The 21222-nt window shown below is 44.4% G+C and overlaps 1 protein-coding gene across 1 annotated transcript in view; it reads right to left on the bottom strand.

The window, feature by feature from the left end:
- Positions 1-17716: 17716 nt before the first annotated feature.
- Positions 17717-21222, bottom strand: part of KLHL13 (kelch like family member 13) — a gene marked incomplete at its 5' end in the record, with an annotated part of 38005 nt that continues 34499 nt past the window's right edge. The window contains 1 exon segment of the mRNA XM_084269280.1: positions 17717-19265. Coding sequence (XP_084125406.1) covers positions 18778-19265 — 488 coding nt within the window. The 3' untranslated portion in view covers positions 17717-18777.

Consider the following 21222-nt stretch of genomic DNA (forward strand, 5'->3'; position numbering starts at 1 on the left):
CCTGACAGTGTCCACAGAGACAAACAGCAGACAACAGAGACAACCTGGATTAAAGCAGTAGCATCTCTGCACCTCCACAAGCCCCAGGCCAGAGGACCAAAGCTCAGGTGCAAGCTCGCTGAGGCCCAAACACAGCACAGGGGATGCAGGGGAGGGTGGGCAAGCACTTGCCTTGTTGTCACTGCTGTGTTTCCCTGGGGCAGGATCAGCACTTGGTCAGGGTGAGAGCATCCATCCAAAACCATCTCAGGCCCTCTGCAATTGCAAGGCATCTGATGCACCCAAACAGGACCCTGAGCAGCAGTGGACTGTGTCGTGGGCTCTTCCACAGACAAGTAAAGCTGCCCAGACACTCTCATTGAAGGAGACATCTGGTAGAGGATACCTGTTCACCAGGAACTGTAGTGTTCACTGGAAAAAAATAGGTGGCATTCCTCACTCTAGCACATTGGAGTTCTCAACTGAAAACACCATAATTTTCAAGGAAGGCCAAAAAGAAGGAAAAAAAATTAATGTTACAAGACAGAGCACAAAGGGAAATTAGTAGAAGTACTTTCACAGGATTTTTAAGCATAAAAAGCTTTTATAAATAACTGTGGGAAAATTACAGCTATTTTGGATCAGCTGTGGAGTCAGCATCGAGCAACAGATTTTGCTGAGCACCCGCTCCTCCAGAAATGCTTCCCAGGATAGAAAGCAAAACTCCCAGACTTCTCAGCACACTTGATTTGCTAATTTTGACCAAGGAAATCTACCCACCAAGCTGATCCCTTTGCATTTCAGAAGCAGCGGTCCCAAGAAAGCACTGCAGACACTTTGGTCACCAATCATCCCTTCCCTATGCTGCGCTGCGGTGTACGTACAGCGCTGTGTACGTGTGCCACACACTATGTGTATGTGCATTATGGTGCATGTGGCCTAATCAGGGATGGTTCAGAGCTTTTCTCTTGCCAAATACACAGTTGTAACCATTTTAATGCTGATCCTACTTACAGAACCTAAGCAGAGAGAAGGGTCTAAAACTTGGCCGAAGCCTGGAGGCAGCAGTGAAGTCATTCACAGGGTGTTGGGGAACACCAAGCGCTACTCAAGAGCCCTGGTAGGAGCTTGAAGCAAGTGATGAGAGTCAAACAGAGCAGGAAAAGGTTGGGGAACATCTCCCAGCTTCCTGGGGAGTGCCCAGTATCACAGGCAGCCACGTGGAACTGGGGCTGTTCTTAACTAAACCCAGCAGAGAGCATGGAGAACAAGACCCTTGAGAGAGGGTGGATCAAACTGTATGGCCACAACAGTTGTCTAACGAACAGGGGCTTATTATCTAACCAGTAATCAATTAATGTGAAAACACAAGGCCCAGCCTATCCCACAACCAGCAGCAGCATCTCCCTTCAGAGCCTGCAGCACCCAGGTACATGTGCAAAGGCATTTCTCTGTGGGAATTACTAGAAAAAACAGCAACCTCTCCTATGCTGACAGGATAATAATAATAATGATAAACAGTGGCACTAATATGAGCTGACTACACATCTGGGTTTTTCCCATCCCCTGGACAAAGCCCTTACATTATTATTTATTAACATAAGGCTTTATTGTAGTCAGGATTAACCTCCTGCTTCTTACTGCTGGGAGCTGAAGAGACACAGGGGACACGGGTGCAGCTCAGAGCACCCATGTCTGAAGGTACCTCAGGTTTTGAACAAGCTGTGGGGACTGGAAGCATTACCAAAACAGCACTGCTGGGCACTGGGAGGAAAATGGCATTGGCAGCATCCATGGCTGATGCTGCATCTTCTGGCTGAAGACAAGTGATGCTCTGCCTGAGCAGGGCATGATGCACCAGGATCAGCCAACATTTGTCCCAAGAGCTCTTCCAGACTTGTCATGCCCACATGCTCATGTGTGCTTTTTGCCTTTACCCAAATGACTGAAAATAACCACACTGTTGAGATAGCACTGCATTGTCCAAATGCAGATGTGAGCACAGGGGAGAGTGCAACTTCCAGAAGCACTGCAGATTTTGCACATAAAACATTTTCTTGATAGAATAAATCAGTATGGAGACAAATCTCAGGATCTATCAATAAAGATTCTTTCCTGACAACCTGCTGCATAGCAGAGCAGCATTCACTTTCAGTAATTCCAGTTAAATGAATAGAAATAACCAGAAAATCATTCAGCCAACACCAAGTTCATATTCAGCTGGTCAGGATGAATGACAGTGTGGTTCCTCACTTGTTTGTCTGGTTTGTAATAAATCTGTTGCCTGGACTTGAATAAAAATCCACCTCATGAACTCTTAGCAGAGAATTTATGCATTTTTGGTTCAACCTCACTTCCATTCAAGATGGAAGGACCATTTTTTCTGTCTTTGGGATGGATGGTCAGTGCTCACCTGGAGGCTATGCTGCCCCATGCACAGAGAAGGGGCTTAGGAGCTTGTCTACAAGCCTGGACCAAAGCCAGCTTCCCCCCGGTCCCAGATACCACTTTGCAGAAGAGGAGCTCCATTAAAATAAAGAAGAAAAAAAAAAGATTAGGGATTACACAAGCATACTTTTTTTATGCCTGCCAAAATTAACTCTGTACCCATCAATGCCACAGCAGAGCTCTGCAATGCAGAATATTTGTAAGGCTATTTTAAGGATTTTAAGTATTGGAAAGTGAGTATTAAAAAAAAAAGAAGAGCAATCCAGCTGAAAACTTTCAAGCCAGTTCAAATAAAGCAAGGAAAACAAAAAAAAAAAATTAAAAAAGTTAACAGGCCTTAAATACTGCATTTACTGGACAATCTAAATATAGTGACTAAATATAGCAGCATTGGACCGAAAGACTCTCTTTAGCAGGCTTAAGTTTTGACAACTCAATTACTATTTAGCATCCATGTGAAATTACTCGGCACTTCGACATATATTTTTTTAACAAGGACAAATAGTAAATTTTTATCTATTTAAAGAAGCCCCTATCATTGTGGGCTAAACATAGAACAGGAGAGTGATACTGGAGCCTGATGTAAAACCTAATTAAAGACCTTTAACTGTCACAAAATTGAAAAACCAATTTAAAAAAAACCCCTTTTTGCCTAGAAAAGTCCCAGAAGAACTTCCTAAATCTTAATTTACTTCTGTCCTTATCTCCATTGTGACAGGTCTCTGAAGCCTCCTTTGCTAAGCCAGGAAGATAAGAGCGCGGGGTCTGCCTCCCGCTCCGCAGGCAGAGCCGGCTGGACAGCGAACTTTAATTAGAGCACACGATCAGATGCTCCATTAGAGAAAGGGCTTTTAAAACCCTATTTAATATTTTATATGCAACCCTGGATACCTTGCTGCTAAGTATAGCCCTTGCAGATGATGAAAGATGCTGCTCAGCCCAGGCTGCGCCTTCAGCCCACCTTCTCCTGCCAGCAGCTTCAGCCACTCCAGGTACATCAGCTGCAGCACCAGCAAGGAGGCAAACCCAAATGCTCATGTTTGTTTAAAAAACCCCAACGTCATAAGGATCAAGGATCAGCCTGCTTCTGTCCCACTGCTTGGGGGTAGCACCTCAGCACTTTGCCAGACACTTGATACCATTTTGTTTTATTACTGCAGAGAATTATCGAGGAGACAGGCTGGGAACACTCAGAAAGCCTTTTTACAGGTTTATATTTAATTTAAGAATCTAATCTAATTCCTTAGCAGCCTTTTCTTTTTGTTAAATTAAAACTTAATTCCTTCCTTGCTATTTGAATGAATTCCTATCTGTGGTCAGCCAGGGAAGATGAAACTGGAAATTACAATTCTGGGGGTGTCATGCTGCATATGAGTAATGAGAAGTAGGGGTATTTTACACAGATTTTGACATTTATTAATTTTCTTTAATACCGCTTTTTGTTCTGTCTGACAATCTCATTACGACCTGGGGTTTGAGATTCCCAGCCATGGCAAGCACAGAGACCAGGGATAACTAGAGCTCAGCTCTGCTGCTATAGATAGATCCACCTCTGGGAAGACACAGCGTGCCCACCACATGCCCACTGAGCACAGCAGTTGCCCTCCCAAGCATCACCGACACACAGACCAGAAACCCCAGGCCACTGAGACCCACTGAAACATGACCTAGGAACTGGTGCTGTGCCAGATTCAGGACACCCAAGGGTAGAGAGGGTGCGGTCCCAGATGCACTGGGAACCTGATGTGTCCTTGAAGCAATACAAAAACATCCTTTCTCCTGCACACCTTCCCTTTTCATTGCATGCTCTCTTTTTCCTCTCTGTTACTGCTCTCTTTTTCCTTCACTTACACCTCTAACATACCCTGGATTTCCTTCCCACCAAGCCAGGCTCAGTGCATTGCTCACACTCCTCTATCCTCACCTGGAGGGTGGGGATAAAGACTTCCCTAACCCAACCCTGTAAGATGACAGATGACTGACCCCCTGCACTTTCCCCCTGGAGATCCTACCAGCATTGCCTGAGCTGGCAGTTTGCTGGGATTTTCTTGATTAAGTGTGTGTGCATGCAGGCTCCCAAAGAATGTTTCAGGTCCTTTTATTGTTTCTCCTGCTCAAACCCCAAGCTCCATCCAAGTCACCAGCCAGAGGAACAGCCTGTGCCTGTTCAGACACCAGGAAATATCACAGTATTGGTATTTAGCAGCAACTATGCAAAGCAAACCTGCACCTTGAGAACATATTGATGTTCCTTGGCACTTGTGCTCCTGGTGACTTTACTCCCTTTAGCTCGTACACATCACAAGAGCAGCTGCAGCAAGCTGCCAGCCTGGGTGTGCTGCACTGCACCGGTGGGGCTCTGATTTCTTCTCATTTGCAGGCCTGGTGCCTTTACTCCCCACAACAGGGATAGGCACTTTCCCCTCCACCCTTCAAGTCTGCAGCTCCCAAAACAACTGTGCTGGTTTGGGCTGGGATGAAGTCAATTTTCTTCATCGCTGGTAGCTGGTATGGGGCTGAGGTTTGTGTTTGTGCTGAAAAGAGTGTTGATAACACAGGGGTGCATTTGATCCTGCTGAAGAGTGCTTGCAAAAAGCCAAGGGATTTTCTCCTCACCCCACCCCACCAGCAAGAGGGCTGGGGGTGCACAGGGAGGGGGTCACAGCCAGGACAGCTGCCCCCGGCTGACCAAAGGGATAACCTATGCCATGTGATGTCATGCTCAGCAACAAAACCAGGGGGGAGGTTGGTGTGGGGGGCTGCTGCTTGGGGCCCAAAGACTATAAAGATACATATCTCATCTGGAGCAGCTAAAAATCTCTGCAGATAAATAGGTACTGACCTGGGCTCTTTCCCTGCACACAGGGAAGGGGGTTTTCCACTTGTGCAGAGGTTCACAGTCCCCAACACTGCCTGGAAAGTGCTCACAGGGCTCCCCATGCACGGGGACCTCACTGCACACGTGAGCTCTGCAACATGGTGCCACTGCTGGAGACGTCCACGTGCAAGCAAGTGCAGGCTGGTGCCCTCAGCACAGAGGACAGACAGCTGCAGGCTGCACTCGTTTTCTGGGCAAGTGCTGCTGTCAGAGCCCAGCTACTGAGCAAGAGGCAGCAACGTGTTGGTCATCAGCAACAGTCTTACTCACTCACAGGTGCTACCAACCCAGAGGAGTGATGAGATCTGTGTTACCTACCTGTCCCAGGGGCAGCTTTAATTGCAGCATCTTCCTGTCCCAGGATGAGGCCTCAGGGAGCAAAGTTCCTCCTTCACAGGGGCCAGCTGTGACCTTAAGGCTGTTCTCTGGCATGCTGGGCAATGTGCTCCACAGGTCCTCTTTCTTCAGGTCTGCAAGCTCATCACTGCAACCAGCCGTCAAGGATCATTTCCATGAAGCAGCACAATGAGTCATCTGATCAGTTTACTTACCCTGCAAGTTAGTTTTGCTGCTGCACTCATTACATGAAAAAAAAGCAGCTTTAATTTGGGGAAGGCAGCTTTAATCCTGCTGGAGGAGAAAACCCATCAGGAGTTCATTTAGTGCCGTTCGGTGGGAGCTCTGCACGCCGGCTCTCACGCCATCAGACACTTAGTAAGAGGCAACTCCAATTGAGAATTAACCCATTTTGCAGTTACTGCTAAACCTCTGGGTTTAATTATTTTGAAGAAAGTCTTTCAATCCCCATTGCTGGTCTTTGCCAGAGACTTTGCAGCCTCAAAGCAGGTTCCTTTCTACTACAGCAACTTCAGGACCTTCTCTAAGGTAGCCTGGACACAGAGCTCAAGTGACCCCAGGAGATCAGATCCGGGTATCCCAAGACCATCTGCCTCATGGACTCTTCTACACATAGAAAGAGGCTTCCCCCCACATCCTCATCAGTAAAGCTAAAGTTTGTTTTCCTTTCTGCCAAGCCTTTATTCCTGAACAGACTGCCCTGAGAGAAAGATGGAAAAGGCCTGTCTGGAGGTTTCTGTAGTGTAAGGTCACAGCAAGCTCTCCCTGACGTAAGTCATTAATAGCATGGCTAGACATGCTAAGTGACAGAGAAGTCTAAAATGGACAATTCTATTTCATTTCAAAGTGATCCTTATCCTTCTTGGAAAAAGCACTGGATTTACAGTGTCTAATCCTTTGCAAAATGTCTGTATATTAAATAGCAACATTTAACGCAACCACATAGTCTCTTGGTGGTCTCGTTAGTCTGTCCTCTCGCTAAAAATACTCTTGGTTTGTCTCTGGGAATACAGTAATTCTCATTAGCAAACCGTGGTTAGTCTTATCTAATACAACAGCACTGACTAATACACATGGAAAATACATCAAAGAAACTAAATGATGGCTTCACAACTTTCTGAGAGGCAAAAATAGTCAAAGTGATGAGTTATTTTCTTGTGAGAACATCACAGAAGGGAAAAAACCCAAACCAAACCCAAACCACTACATGCAAAAGCTAGCAATAACGTTAAGTGTGTATTAATTAGATCACACCTCCATCTCACTGTCCTGAGACCACGCATCACACCCAGCAGTATGTCCTTTCACATCTTGGATGCCCTTGACACAAGCCATACCTACCTGGCAGGGTTATTCACAGATTCACAGAACTGCAGGGGTTGGAAGGGACCTCCAGAGATCAAGTCCAACCCCTGTGCCAAAGCAGGTTCCCTAGGGTTATGTGCCACCTGGAAACACCACCTCAGCACGCTCCACTTCTGTGCCGTGCTCATTTTGGTTTCTTAAGTCACAGCTTTCCAATGTCTCTTTGGCACAAGAGCTTGGGGGTAAAAAAATAATAAATAATCCCAAAGCCCCAGACTTACAGGTTTTACCTGACAGTGGGACCCTCTTGGGATCTGTTCCAGCAGCAAATGGCACTTTGCATTCACAGGTTTGCCTTCTCTGCTCCACCTAGCTTCTATATGGAGAAAAATGAAGTGACCCAAGGAATTTTCATAGGCTCTAGAAGGCATCCAGTGTTGAGCTCACCTGCCCAAACAGCACAGCTGAGCAGAGGCACCCCAAACTGTGGGCCAGGCGAGCGGGGGAGATGAGAGATGTGAGAGATGAAGCTGAGCACACCTGTACTGAGCCTGGCTGAGGTGAGATGCCCCTTGTCCAGAGGAAAGCTGTGCCCTGGGAGGGCAGCAAAGCTCTCAGGTACCAGGCAGCCTTGCAAAAGGGCACACACAAGGCCTGAATGCTTCCTTGGCCTCCACCTTCTTCAAGCAGCAAAAGCCTAAGAGGCTGAAAGGGAAGCAGTATTGTTACTAAAATTGCTTTAAAATTGCTGCACCTTTCACAAAAGTCATTCTACCAGGATTTTTTTCATGTAAAAAAAGCTCCCTCAGTGCTTGACGACAGCCACGAACAAAACTCGCACCACCCTGTGCCTGTACTGATGCAATATGCTCCAGATTCTTTTTTTCTGAGCCTAATATTACTTGAAACAGCTTTTCAAGACAGGTAAATCTGATTTGTGGCCCACATACAAGCATCTCGCCTTGTTCCACATCGTTCACTGGAGCTGGAAGGGAAACAAGCCTTAAACAGAAAAGGTTCTGAGTATTTAACATCACATTTTTCCACCCAAGGAAACCAGTTCCCCTGCTACATTCCTCTTGCCTGTCACTTTATTCAGCTGTGAATACATAATTATTGGTGACAGATCTTCTAATAAACAAACAGAATTACTGTGAATTAGAAACAAAAGTTACTTCTACTAACCAAGCAAACTGTAGAGCTTTCTTGGGCAGCTATGGAATGTGTTTTGGTTTATGTTGTCTAGGATTATATTGCCAGAGCTCTCCTACTAGGCAAACCTGGTAAAGAGAGGACAGAAATATCAGGCAGGGCCTGAACAGGACAGACATTGCTGGGAAATGGCTGGGGGGGCTTGTCTACAAACAAGCTGCCACTAAAGTACTGCACCTTTTTCCAGTGTCTTAATGATGGAAAGGGGAAGTGGAAGCTTGTTGAGGAGTGGTAGGTAAAGCACTTCCTATGGGCAACGAGAAGAAGCAGGGCTGAGACCGCTGTACACCTGCCACTATAGTGAACGTTTTTCCAACCAAATGTTGATGTATAAACCATCATCCATCAACTATGATGGAATAAACACTGAGAATGGAAGAAGTGTTAGCTGCTACTTAGCCACTCAAGTTTTCTATTTAGTCATTCAAGGTAGCTTGATTCCCCCCCCCTTTTTTTTTTTAAACAATTCATCCCACTCCACCTTGACAGCTTGTTTACAATTTGTTTCTACCCACAGACAGCTGACAGATGTGATGTGATTAGCAAGACAAGACAGTCTAAATACAGAGCAGACAGCACAGCAGAAGACACAGGCAGGGACTGCAAGCTACTTTGCATGCTCCCACATACCTACAAGTCCTGAAGTTTTCATCTGAAAGCAGAGATGGGTATTAACCCCTGCAATCCCAGGCGAATTTAGGTCTGAGAACTGACTGCACTTTGAGACAGACCCAGATTCTGCTGAATTGCAGAGAAAAAGTAGGTGGCTTTCCGTGGCTCGACTCCTTCAGATGGGAACATTTTCAGCTCAGTTCCACCATCGTTAGCAGAGTTACTAAAATAATTATTGCAGTTCAGCTGATGCACTGGTGACCTTCTCCTTGATGCCACCTCCGCAGCGCTATGGTAACAGAGCCAGCACAGCAGAGCTGCTGGGATCCACGGGAGCAGAGGTGCCCCTGGAAACACTCCCCTCCAATACTCAGAGCTGTCAGACATGGAGTCACCTGAGTGTTTTCCAAGCAAAGGGACAAGGCCCAGGAGGAAGAGATAAAACAAAGACATTCCCTCCCAAGCCCATATGAGTATTTCTAGTAGCAATGAAGACACCTAGGGTCTCCTTTGCGAGGGTCTTGGCATCCACGTTCCAGCTTCTCAAAACCCCCTCAAGCCACACATCCAGAAAAGATAAATTTACAGTGTTTTGTCCACACATCACTCCCCAGTCCTGAAAGGCACACAGGGATATCCTGTATCCACCCCCCTGTAACGCCTCTGAGAACGTGCTGGCCAGGACCTGCAGGCAATGAGCTCACAGGCCTGGCCAGACTGCTCAACCTGCTGGTCTGGCTGAGTCTCTCTGCTGAAGATTGTGGGATCACACGGACCGTCTTCAGTCAGTGAGCAGACACAAACAACTGAGCAAGGGTGTACCACTCTCTGCAAGAGCAGCACAGGTATGGGCAGGGGCTGTGGTTACATCACACTGCAGCCACGTGTAACATTTTGTCAGAGGCATTAACCAACAAGAAGCATCTCTCAGCTCAGAACACAGGTGGCTGGGACACCACTGCATTTCTTTAAGCAGTTACTCACCTGGAAGATGGGGAAGCCCTCTCAGCCCACGTGTGTCAGCGCAGTTTCAGCACGGTGAAGCTCTGCATCAGCTAAATGGGACACCCAGCCAGGTTGTGGCCACCTCCCACACTTGAGCAGGGATGGTTCACAGCCCAGAACACATAAATTGGTACCACTTTCAATCAGTTACTCCTGCAACAAGCCCAGTTACCTGCAACAAGCCCAGTTACCTGCAACAAGCCCAGTTACCTGCAACAAGCCCAGTTACCTGCAACAAGCCCAGTTACCTGCAACAATTCAGTAACTGCTTTCATAAAACCACCAGTGCTTCCTCCTGAGGTTCATAGAATCATAGAACAGTTTGGGTTGGGAGGGACCTTTAAAGGTCATCTAGTCCAGCCCCCCTGCAATGAGCAGGGACATCTTCAACTAGACCAGGCTGCTCAGAGTCCCATCCAACCTGACTTCGAAGTTTCTATGGATGGGACATCTACCACCTCTCTGGGCAACCTGTTCCAGTGTTTCACCACCCTTATTAAAAACATTTATTCTTTATATCTAGTCTGATATAGGCATGGGTTCTCCTACGCCTCCCACATGTGGCCAAGCTACTTGACAGTTTAGTCTTGACATCAAACAGTGTAGCTGTTGACATCGAAAAGTCCTGAACCTGACCTACCCACCTTCATGCAGATCACAAGACGTCAGGGCTTCTGAGGGGGGAAAAAAAGCCAATTTAAATATCAACAAAGTGGTAAAGAAAAAAAGTCCCTCAAACTCTAAACGGTGACCAGCATCAAAAAAGTGGGAGAAGTTATTTGCTCCCATTTCAGAAGATCCAGGTGACTTAGAACAGGAAAGAGAAAAATCTCTTCCTTCAGCAAAGAATGAGGGAAATACAGACACATCACACCCTCCTACCAAGACCCAGTCCCTGGGATGACACATGTTGAACATTCCTCCACTAATTCTAACCCATTTCCAGTTGCCAGGCAGTAAAGATGAAGAGACTTTAATGGCTTGGTCCTGCACAGTCACCTCTATGTGGGGCATGGAGGGGAAGACTGGAAGCAGGGGCTCCTGTGAAAAGGAATTCCCATTATTTTTAACTTGTTTACTAATCCCTTGACTGGTTTTATACTGCTCAAAAAAATAACTCCTATTTCCCTTCATCCAGGGGACTGTTAATGAAGCTGGAATTTGTCCCAGCAACGATATGGCACACACTGTCTCTATCAAGTTATCTAAATTCCAGAAGTCCAGGTCTGTAAGTATGGAAGAGGAAAATAAGAGTGGGATTCCTTAAGAAGTGCATTTTCTGCAGTGCCCTAAGCTGCAAGGTGCAGCTGTGTACTGAACAGCATGGCTTCTCATGCCACATGGTGCTGATGAAGGACTTAAAAACATTCATCTTCATTTGGAACAGACAGCAAAAATGAGGAGCGAGACCTAGAATGTGAAACATGTTTTAAACCTCCCAGATCTAATGCTCAGTCAATGCAAATACATGTTTATAAATAGGATGGGCTTTCTTTGGGGAGGAAGTAAAAGAGGGAGAGGCAAACAGGGGTTTTTTTGCTCATCAGCATTGCTAAGTACAGGACACATGCTTGGTGACACAAGGAGGTCAGTCACGTTCCTTGCTGCTTCGCCTCCGCGTGCCCTGACCCGCCTACAGCCAGACAAAACGTGGAAGAAATACTTGAGGACTGAGCAGGAAATTATTTTTAACTTTCCCAGCACTGTGTCACTGCAGGCCAAACAGAAACCTCCTGGGTTATTAAACAAGATCAATTTGACAAGATCATAAATCATAACATTGTCCCAAATAGCAGAGGTGCTGTCAGCATACCCCGTAACCTGGTGGGGATCTGATGTTCCCCTTCCTTTCTTTCCCATTGCCACAGGATGAAACATCCCCCTCCTTGCATCTCCACAGAGAAAAGCAGCGATGCCAAAAAACATCAATGATGAACCAAAACCTGGCATTTCATGTGCCCTTGCCAGGCTCAAACAAATGCACTACTCCTACAACAGTTAGATATAGAAAGCAGCTTCTTAAATTGTTTTCAAAGCCCCCAAAAGTATATCCTGTTTTAAAACATTATTTAGAATTTGCTAAGAAGAACACATGGAATTACAGCAGCAAAGCCAGGGGTTTGTTACACAAGCACCTGCAACATCCCATACACACGGCCAAACGTGTTGCCTATCAACAGAACCAGTCTGTTACTGGGGCAGACTGGGGGGGATTGGCTTACCTGTATTAAAGCAACAACCCTTCCATTGTTAATCAGAACTCCCAACAAAACATGCCTAAGTCCAGGCAATTCTCCCTCTGCTGCTGAGGGACAAGGGCTTTCAAATCGAGAGGTCGACTTTTCTTTCTTAACTGCAATTAAGCTGCTGCTTTGATTTTCCATCCAAATCCAGTCCCTCTGTCCCTGATGTGGGTTCTTTAGTTACACCAGGATGTTCCTTTGAAGCTGGGAGAGCATCGCTCTCGCTACGCCTTTGTGGGCAGAAAGGGAGCCTTGCAGGCAGAGGCTGAGTAAACCTCTCAAGCCAGTGCTCTACCCCTCTGCCAGCAAGAAATACACACTCTCTCTATGAAAGCTACACAGGTACTATGGGCAATGTATGCCAGAAAGAGTAAAATACTCAAAACTGAAGTGAACAAGCCCAGGGCAAAATAATCCACGTGTCAGACCCAGGGCAGGTCTGTGCTCCAAAGCGAATTGTTCTAATGCTAAGAGAAGGGACAACCGCTCTTTCCCAGACCTCAGGATGTGGCACAGGAGCCTGCAGACGTCAGCAGGAGCTGTGTAATTTGTGGTGCTATTTAGTGACAGCTGTCAAAGCTTTGGGGGAAAAAAAATATACACTGGCAGGCACTGCATAAAGAACATGGGGAGGGGACGCAGGTGATCAGTGGAGTGTTTATTTCGGTGCATAAAACATGTAAGGGAAATTATTTCCACACTTCTAAGGAAAGGTTACAGGCAATGGCAAAACAAATGGAAAAGAAACCAAGCATCATTATTTTTTCTTTTTACAGTGATGTTGAACAAGGGAGGTAAAGGCAAAGTTGTTAATCCAACAGAGGCCAAGTGTTGTGGAACAATCCTGGATATGGGGAACACAGGTTAAAATGGACCAATGTTCATTCTGTCCTTCATTAACTTATGCTGCTCTGTGCATTCATGTTTAAAATCTGGAACATTCCTACAGGTCTTTTCCCCACAATATTGTGCAGACAGATGACAGCAAACCAACTTGCTTTTTTCTAGGATCTGGAAAGCGTGACCTGACCTCCTCTCCTGCCATTTCCGTACGGGCACAGAGGAACAAAATGGCAGAAGCGACAGCCAAGAAAGAACATACCACAGTTACTGTATTCACCCACTGCCAGAGGCCTCAGCAGCTCCATACAACCCTCCTTGAAAAAGGATGAAGAGATTTTGGCTGTCTTTCGATGCCAGGGTAGCTAAAATTTTAGGTCAGCCTGAAGAGATTTGCCTCCTGCACACAGATTTTAGTTGGGTTTGGGAATATTTGCCTGCAGGGCAGCACAGGCTAATTAGATGGCAAGGCCACGGTCCTCATGCCCCAACTCCACGTGATCTGAGCAGGCCAAAGCCAACATGCACTTCAGATAGAAGATCAAAGCTCAGATTTGTTTTAGAACTCAATCAACAGGCAATATGTAAGACTGGAGAGGTGCTTGTACCCTTGCCCGGAGAAAACAGACCCCAGCCAGCACAGAGTGCTGCGGTCTGAGGAGAACACAGAGACAGGGCAGGCAGGAGCACAAGCAGGTATGAATAACTGAGCTCTGGTTCACATAAGCCAACTCCAAATTATTTCTATATTGCTCCAGATAGTCTTGGGAGCTCTATGTCCAAATAAACCTATTACACATGCTAACAGACTAAAAAAAAAAAAGCACTTTTTCTGCCTAGAATTACAATTTCACTCTGCAAATTCCCCAGCTTTGTGTTTCCAGTCCCAGACATTTTCATCTGAGATCTTTTCACACTGCAAACTGAATTCTTCTAAATGCTAGGAAACAGAGCCCCAAATAGAAAACTTTAATGAATATATGGATATCCTGACAGCATGCAGCTAGCTCAGACACAGCCAACTGAACCTTTCACTCCCACTACAGATTCAGAGAGGCATTACTCATTTCATGAATAAAAAACGAAAAACCCAAATAGCAGCAATAAACACTCCCAAAGATGGGGAAAAATCCCCAGCATTCAAGATCCAAAATAACACACAGAGAGGAGGCTGCAATCCCCATCCTAGAGCATCCCTTCTGGAATGTCAACCACGCTCCTGGTGTAGCACCACTCCCAGGTTTTCTGGGCTTGCTTCTTCTACAGATCACCTAGTTATTAAACTAACTCCAGAGGATTCCTGTGAATCACTCATGCAGAAAGTCCTCACAAAAACTAACCATGTTGTTTTACCAAATAAGATATGTTGCAAAATAAAACCCACCACATCTTCCCCAGAGTAGGGAACTGGCAGGTCCAGGAGGGCTGGACATCAAAAGACAGAGCCTAAAGACTGGGAAAAGAAGTTCACTTAATGACACATAAAAGGCTGGCAACAAGAACACGTGAAGTGGTGGCAGTCAGTAGTCTCCCTAACTCCCTAGCTTGTTCTCAGAACTAATCACAGTTGAACAGGTCATGGGACCAAAGAGTTTATCACCAAGCAAAGCACACATGACTCTGCATGTTGAGACTTTTTTCTCCTGCCCACATCTGTACACAAAGAGCCAACATTCACATTTTAATTAAAACACAAAATGAAAAATACCTGACAAGCTACATACGCTGTGCAAGTAAATTACACTTTCACAAAGCATGGAAAGCAAAGTGCTACATGAGAGAGCTTGACTCACCCTCCAGATCGCTGGGGAATCTATCACTACACACAACTTAAAACACCATGTAAGGTGCAAGCAGGGAGGAAATGGGACATGCATTACTCCTTCAACACACACGTATCTTTTACTAGGTTAAAATCACTTGTATATTTCCAAGAATGCATTTATCAGAAGTATAGTACATACCAGCAGTAGGGTATTTTCTCCCTTGACATGAGGACCATGCCACTAGAAAAGCTTCAGCTTTATCAATTCTGACTGGGAGGTGAGGCAGTAACAGAAAAGGCAGCTACAAAAAGGAAGAACTAAAAAACTAGCAAGCAGTGGTCAGACACCAATGCAAAGATGAGGTAATTACCAGCTGGAGGGTAAATGAACAAGTAACAACAATTCTAGTGAGTAGAGTGAACTTTGCAGGAAAGAGTGCTCTGAACTTCCCAGATCAGAAATCCCCTAAATCTTTGGCTACAGATATCTCTGGACTTTTGTATTGCACTTATTGCTGTGGCATTGAATTATTTTTGACACCCAACCAGCCCAAGAGGTTAAAGGCTGTAGGCCTCTGGGGAGAATTTTTTTTTTAACCTGTTAGGGCAAAGTGCCCTGATCCAAGATTTCCATTATTCCACTAAAGAATCAGACTACTGGTTTGAGCTTCTGACGGATACTAACATGCTGCTCCTTGAAGATTCCCCTTCTCAGAAACAGAACTGGCAATTTAAAAATAGCACTGGTATGACAAACAACTCATTTTTGTCTTGGGAAGAGGTTAAAGACTCACAGTGATTCTTCAGCACAAGGGAATTCCAGAGCCATGGGTCACACAGCTGCCTTCTGCTGCTCCAGTTCTCACCCCTTCACGACAACTCCATTATCCCAAGAATGCCAAGACTGAAAATGCCCCAGGAGAGGTTGGGTCCTGCCATGCATTTCTTTCCCTGGGACTTTCCTCAGACTTGGTACAAGTTTCTAGGGGAGGGGAAACCACAGACAACTTGACATCTATAGGTTTGCCTTTGATGTGAACAGGGCACAGCAACTTCATATAAACTGGGTTTTCCCAGGTTTTCTCCATCCTTCTTGTCCTATTTCAAAACACAGCACAAGAGAAATGTCATCCCAAGTGTCCTGAGCCACAGTGTTGTGCTTCTTTGCAGTGGTATCAACTGGGCCTTTTGAGGAGCTGTATAAGGAAGAGAGCATTTCTGGCATTTGCTACTAATGGAGCACCAGTAAAAGCCAAGTCCAAATGAATTCTGAGGTTGCAGTGTGGGTCTGCCATCATTAGGAGAAGGCAGACAGCTCCAGCAGCTCTCCCTGCTAGCACGTTAATGCAATCTTATTCAGATTCAGGTCAAATAGCTACTAATTGCTTTTATCCAGATGATCTTCTATTTTAGGCACTCGGACTGCAAAAATGAAAGCACCCAAGAACTATGAAAAAGGTGGCTGCTTATCAGCTGGACACTGCTGGCTCTGGATACTGTAACGGGCTTACTCTTCATAAAAGCATCCTTACTGAGACTGCAGGCCAAGTATCTGCTCCATCGATATGCACACCTACAGCTGTGGATTCAGAGATGGAAAGGATTTGTTAAGAAAGGTGCAATGAGCAGCAAGTGGTTTTATACTGCATGACAGAAGAGGAGAGTTTGCTGGTTTGGCAAATCTTTGACGTTTGCTTTTCTGTCCTGGTGAGATGTTAACTAATGCCATTATGAACACGTTAATCTAAAGGGAGATATAGTGAGAAAAAACCCTCAAAGATCAACCTGATTGAAGCACTACATTTAATCCACAAGGCTGTGTCCAACGTTGATGACAAAATTATATTCAAAGAGATTTCTCCCACTTCAAGTAGAACAGATGAGTCACTAAACACAGTATCTTTGCACTGTGGCCATACACCAGCTCCTGCGCTAGTCTCAAGGCTCAGACACAAACCCTGACATCCTGACTTCTAAATATCTCACAGTGCTTAGAACCCACCCTAAGCTTCTTTCAAATGGAGAACTGGTGAAGATACCCCCTTTGAAACAGCACATCTCCTCATCCCTAGCACAGAGACAGCAGGATATATTTACGTTATCCCCAAGGAGTTACAACTACTTAAACTGCTTTTTCATTTAATAAAGTAAAAAAAGGAGGATGGATTTCAGGGGATTTCAACTCAGGCAGGCTCTAAAATCCAGTCACAGAGCTGGAAAAAAAAATTAGTAGCATGTGGCACAAGTGACTGACATGCTTAAACCACAGAGCAACATTTTTCTGTCTGGTGCTTTGCACAGCATTAGAAGTGTATTCTTACAGTGATGAGTCAATTCATCCTGACTGGCTACTCTCCAAGAGTATTGGCTGGTGCCACTATTAACACATGTTAACAACCTTGCACAGCTACCCAGAGTTGTGGGGGTTTTATCAAAGAGGAAGAATTACTTTTGATTTTAGATAAAACAATTAGAAAACCTAAAATTTACACATACACTTTGGTAGTGATCATCACAAGCAAACTGCATAAAGAATAAATACCAGTACTCCAAAACTGACACCACAGTAATGTTGCTGCTTGATGCATCAAGCAGGGACAAAACACAAACAGCATACTCCCAAGGAATGCCTGTTAAGCCTTAAAAAGTTATTGGTAATAGCACAATAGAATCAGCTGATTGAAAGAGTTTCCCCCAGATGATGCCCCTCAGACTGTGTTCATCAGCAAAACCACTTGTACCACATGATGGGAAGTTCAGAACAAGCACGAGTCTTCCATAAGCACTCGGCACTGCAGTTTGTCAGCAGTACCCTGGATGTTGGAGCTGATCAGATTCCTGCAAATTTGCATGGCTGGGAAATTAAGACAGTTTGTTCTTTTGTCCATCCTTAACAATAAAATGAACACATCAGGCCAAAATAGTTTCCTAAAAGTAGGTCAGAAATACCCATCCATGATCACATCTGCATTGGTTTCCTAGCAAATTAATCTACCCACACACGTATCCTGAAGACAGTGAGGCAGAGGAAGAAAACCAAATACATTAATGAGGTAGCTTAGACTGAATAACTGCAGTTAAAAGTTTTATTGAACAAAAGAAGGTAAAATGTGGTAGTCCAAGTTCACTGAGCAAAAGCAGCTCTCTCGCTGAAGCTGCACTTTGTGCTAAATAACCTTATTAACTGAGACTATACAGAGGACACGTTATGCAAGTTCTCAACAGCAAAGGAGAAAAATTAGATTAAATTTGATCTGATGGAACGATTTGGTCAAATTCAGTGACTTAAGTTAATGTTTCTAGCCCTTATCTACCTATATTCAGTACAGGCATACAAGATACAACTGCACTGAATTCCCATTTGTTAATAGTGTGTGCTCCCATGCAAGAGGAAGCCAATTCCTGAAAAAAACCCAATTAAAAACCCCAAACATTTTAAATCTTTTGTTTGAAGCATCACTCAAGCAACTCAGGAAAAAACACTCAATACATGTTATAAAAAACTCTCGGCCTCTACAAGGTCTGCTTCCTGTATAGTGCTAACAGTTTAAAAGGATTTTATTTCTCCCCTCTGCCTAAGAAACTTCATATGCTCTGAAAGCACCCACAAAGTCAGGTGGGTAAACAGATATGTCAGAAGTACTCTGTGAAAAGAGGGAGGTAGCTCAGGCCCCTTGGCAGCCTTCTGTCCTAGTTCACATTGATGTGATCTACCTCCCCTTGTAATCAGCAGTCAAAAATGACAGGAAAAAGGATTTTGACCATGAAATTTAGTGAAGGAACGTGTTCAATGCAAAGTCTTCAAATTTGACTCATTGGGCTTCCAAATGTAAGCTATAAGGTACCTCACACCCAATACACAACATTAATAACGTACCTAGTTCATACAGTTTATAGACAGTATCTTCTCATTGTTAAACGCCTGGCTCGGGTGAGTACATCTCTTGGTTAACCACTTGACAAACATTCTAGGCCAAACAAACAGCACAAATAATGTCAAGGTCTTAGTTTTTTTTCCAGTAATTGTACGAAATGCTGTAGGCTAAGCCTAACAGAAACTACTGAAGAAAAATAATGGACTCCATGATGCAGTGCAAAGGTGTTACTACAACATCATAAGTCAAGGGATGCTTCTAAGGTGCTGAAAGAGGAGATTCTCTAGACGGTGACCCTGTGTTGTCCTCCGGTGGGAAAACAGTAAGAGTGCAGGCTCGAATGCCACCAAGCGATTCCGGGAGATCAAATACTTTATGCCACTCATCTTTTTCTGGATCATATTTCTGAACTATTTCCACCATACACCGATTATTCCAAGAATATCCTCCAACAACATAGATTTTATTTTCAAAGACAGCAACCCCAACATCACTTTGCCCACGTAACATGGCAGCGATCGGAGTCCACTGGTCTAGAGTTGGCGAGTAATATTCACAGCTTAGAACATCATCATAATCACTTGTTCCTCTAAAGTGATTTCCACCAATAACATATAGCTTGTCTCCTACAGTACACATGCAATGCAGACCTCTGACTGTCGTCATCGGAGCTTTCTGAGTCCATTTGTCTGTGTCGGGGTCAAAACACATAAGTTCCTTTTGGAAAGTATCATGGGTAATTCCCCCTGGAAAAACAAAACACATATCAGAGCAGAGCTCACCTTAATAAGCAATCAATAGCAGAAACATATTGTTTGCATTAATTAATTCAGCCTTCCCTAAAATGTTTTCACATTAGCTTAGATTACTATCACATATGTACTGCATTAAAAAGGACATTTCTTATGTACCTGCTTCCTTTAAATCTGAATATGGAAAGAAGCCACGTCTCATACAGCACTTCATTATGTAAGATGATACTGGAAGATTAAAAGAACAAAACCTATATACCTATGCTTCATTCTGACAATGCTATTTCTCTGCTAACATTTGTTTGGTTTACTAATTTCATTTCTCTGCATCAAAAAAAGCAGGAATCCATTTTCCTTTCAAATTTTGATGCTACACTAGTAAGTGGGCCCATCACAGAGCAGCATCTTCTTCAGAAAAGATTTTTCATCAACTTAGAAGAATATTTGAAATCTCTCTCCTCTCTGTGAATAGGTGTCTATGGTCCTCTGCATTTACCTTCCCCATGGTTCCCTGCAAGAGCAGTTGGGAGAGGCTGCAGGCAAAATCACAGGACAATTTCCCATCAGTGGACGAAACGTCCCACCTCTCTGCAGGGTCACTAGGCAGGTCAGAAAGCAGTCACACCAATTTCAGACACTGTGGGCTTATTAGCTATGGTTTAAGACCATAATGCAGCTGTATTTGAGGTGCTAAAAAGAAATTTGCGGAGAAGACACTGCTACTGAACAACCTCCTGCTGTGCTAACCATTCAACACTGAATTGTCACGCTTGGATTATTAGTGGACACAGCGAGCACGCTCGCTACAGGAGTTATTCAAAAAAGTACTTACATCTCCAGCTGGACAGTAAGAATTAAATACAGAAAAAATAGGGGGGCCTGTCCTGACCTGACAGTATATGACAGACATTGTAGTGGCAGTGCTTGGGAGTCTATCAGGGAGCAGAGGTTTTAACAAGAAAGGACGCTATCTTCACATTTTCATCCCCAAAGTGTCTAGACTCACAGGGATTTTGGAGAGGACAGCAAGGGGAAAAGACAAGTGTGGGAAATACAGACTATCTGTATTAAAAAAAAAGAAACCTCACAGCAGGGAGCATACATAGCATAGACGAGCCACCTGCAGCAAAACAGGCAAAATGGGCAAAAATACAAATAGCACCACAATGGTTAGAAGCTACCTTAACAGGCTACTCAGAAAATAAGAGCTGGTGAGTCTTCTAGTCTACTGGCACAAAGCGCCCCAATGCAAAACACCCCAAATATCAGCCTGCTCCAGTTCATATCCCCACCAGCTCTTCACAGCTCAGCAGCCTGAATTTCAGTCTAGTTCTTTGAGGGCACCCCTTCAATCACAGCAGGAAAACACACTTAGGTCTGGTCTCTACAGAGCCCCTTTAGAAACTGAGCAGATACCAGATTTTCAGAAAACCTATTGCCCCTGGTTAGGAAAAAAAAAAGTGAACTGTAACTTTGCTGCCATATAGGACCGAGCACATTACAAATGAAAGACTAGCAAAAGTAGAGGCATCTCCTATGTATTGTGATTAACATGAAGACTTACCCCTTTCCATAAGCTCAATGAAGACAAATGTTCTTTAAAGTATTACAATTTCCAGTGCTTTCCAAAAATGTATCAAAGGGGATGCATTTAACAGTTATTGCCATATAAACGTATGTATGTGCTGTCGCCACAAAAAAATTCATTCTAACAGAGTAATTGCTTTGGAGTTCAGGGCTGTCATTGACTGTGGAAATGCACAATATTATTGAAAATAATTTTCTCACTCTGCTGTGTATGTGCTATTTGACTGGCTTCATATGAATTTGCATCACTGCTCATGCCATGGCACATCGATTGCAACCAGAGACTAATTTTTGTCATCTCTCACTGAAATACAGTTAGATAAGCAATTGTTTAATAAAAGTTATATGATTGCATGAATTATTT

Source organism: Gallinula chloropus (assembly GCF_964237585.1).
Source record: "Gallinula chloropus genome assembly, chromosome: 11".
Taxonomy (NCBI): Eukaryota; Metazoa; Chordata; class Aves; order Gruiformes; family Rallidae; genus Gallinula; species Gallinula chloropus.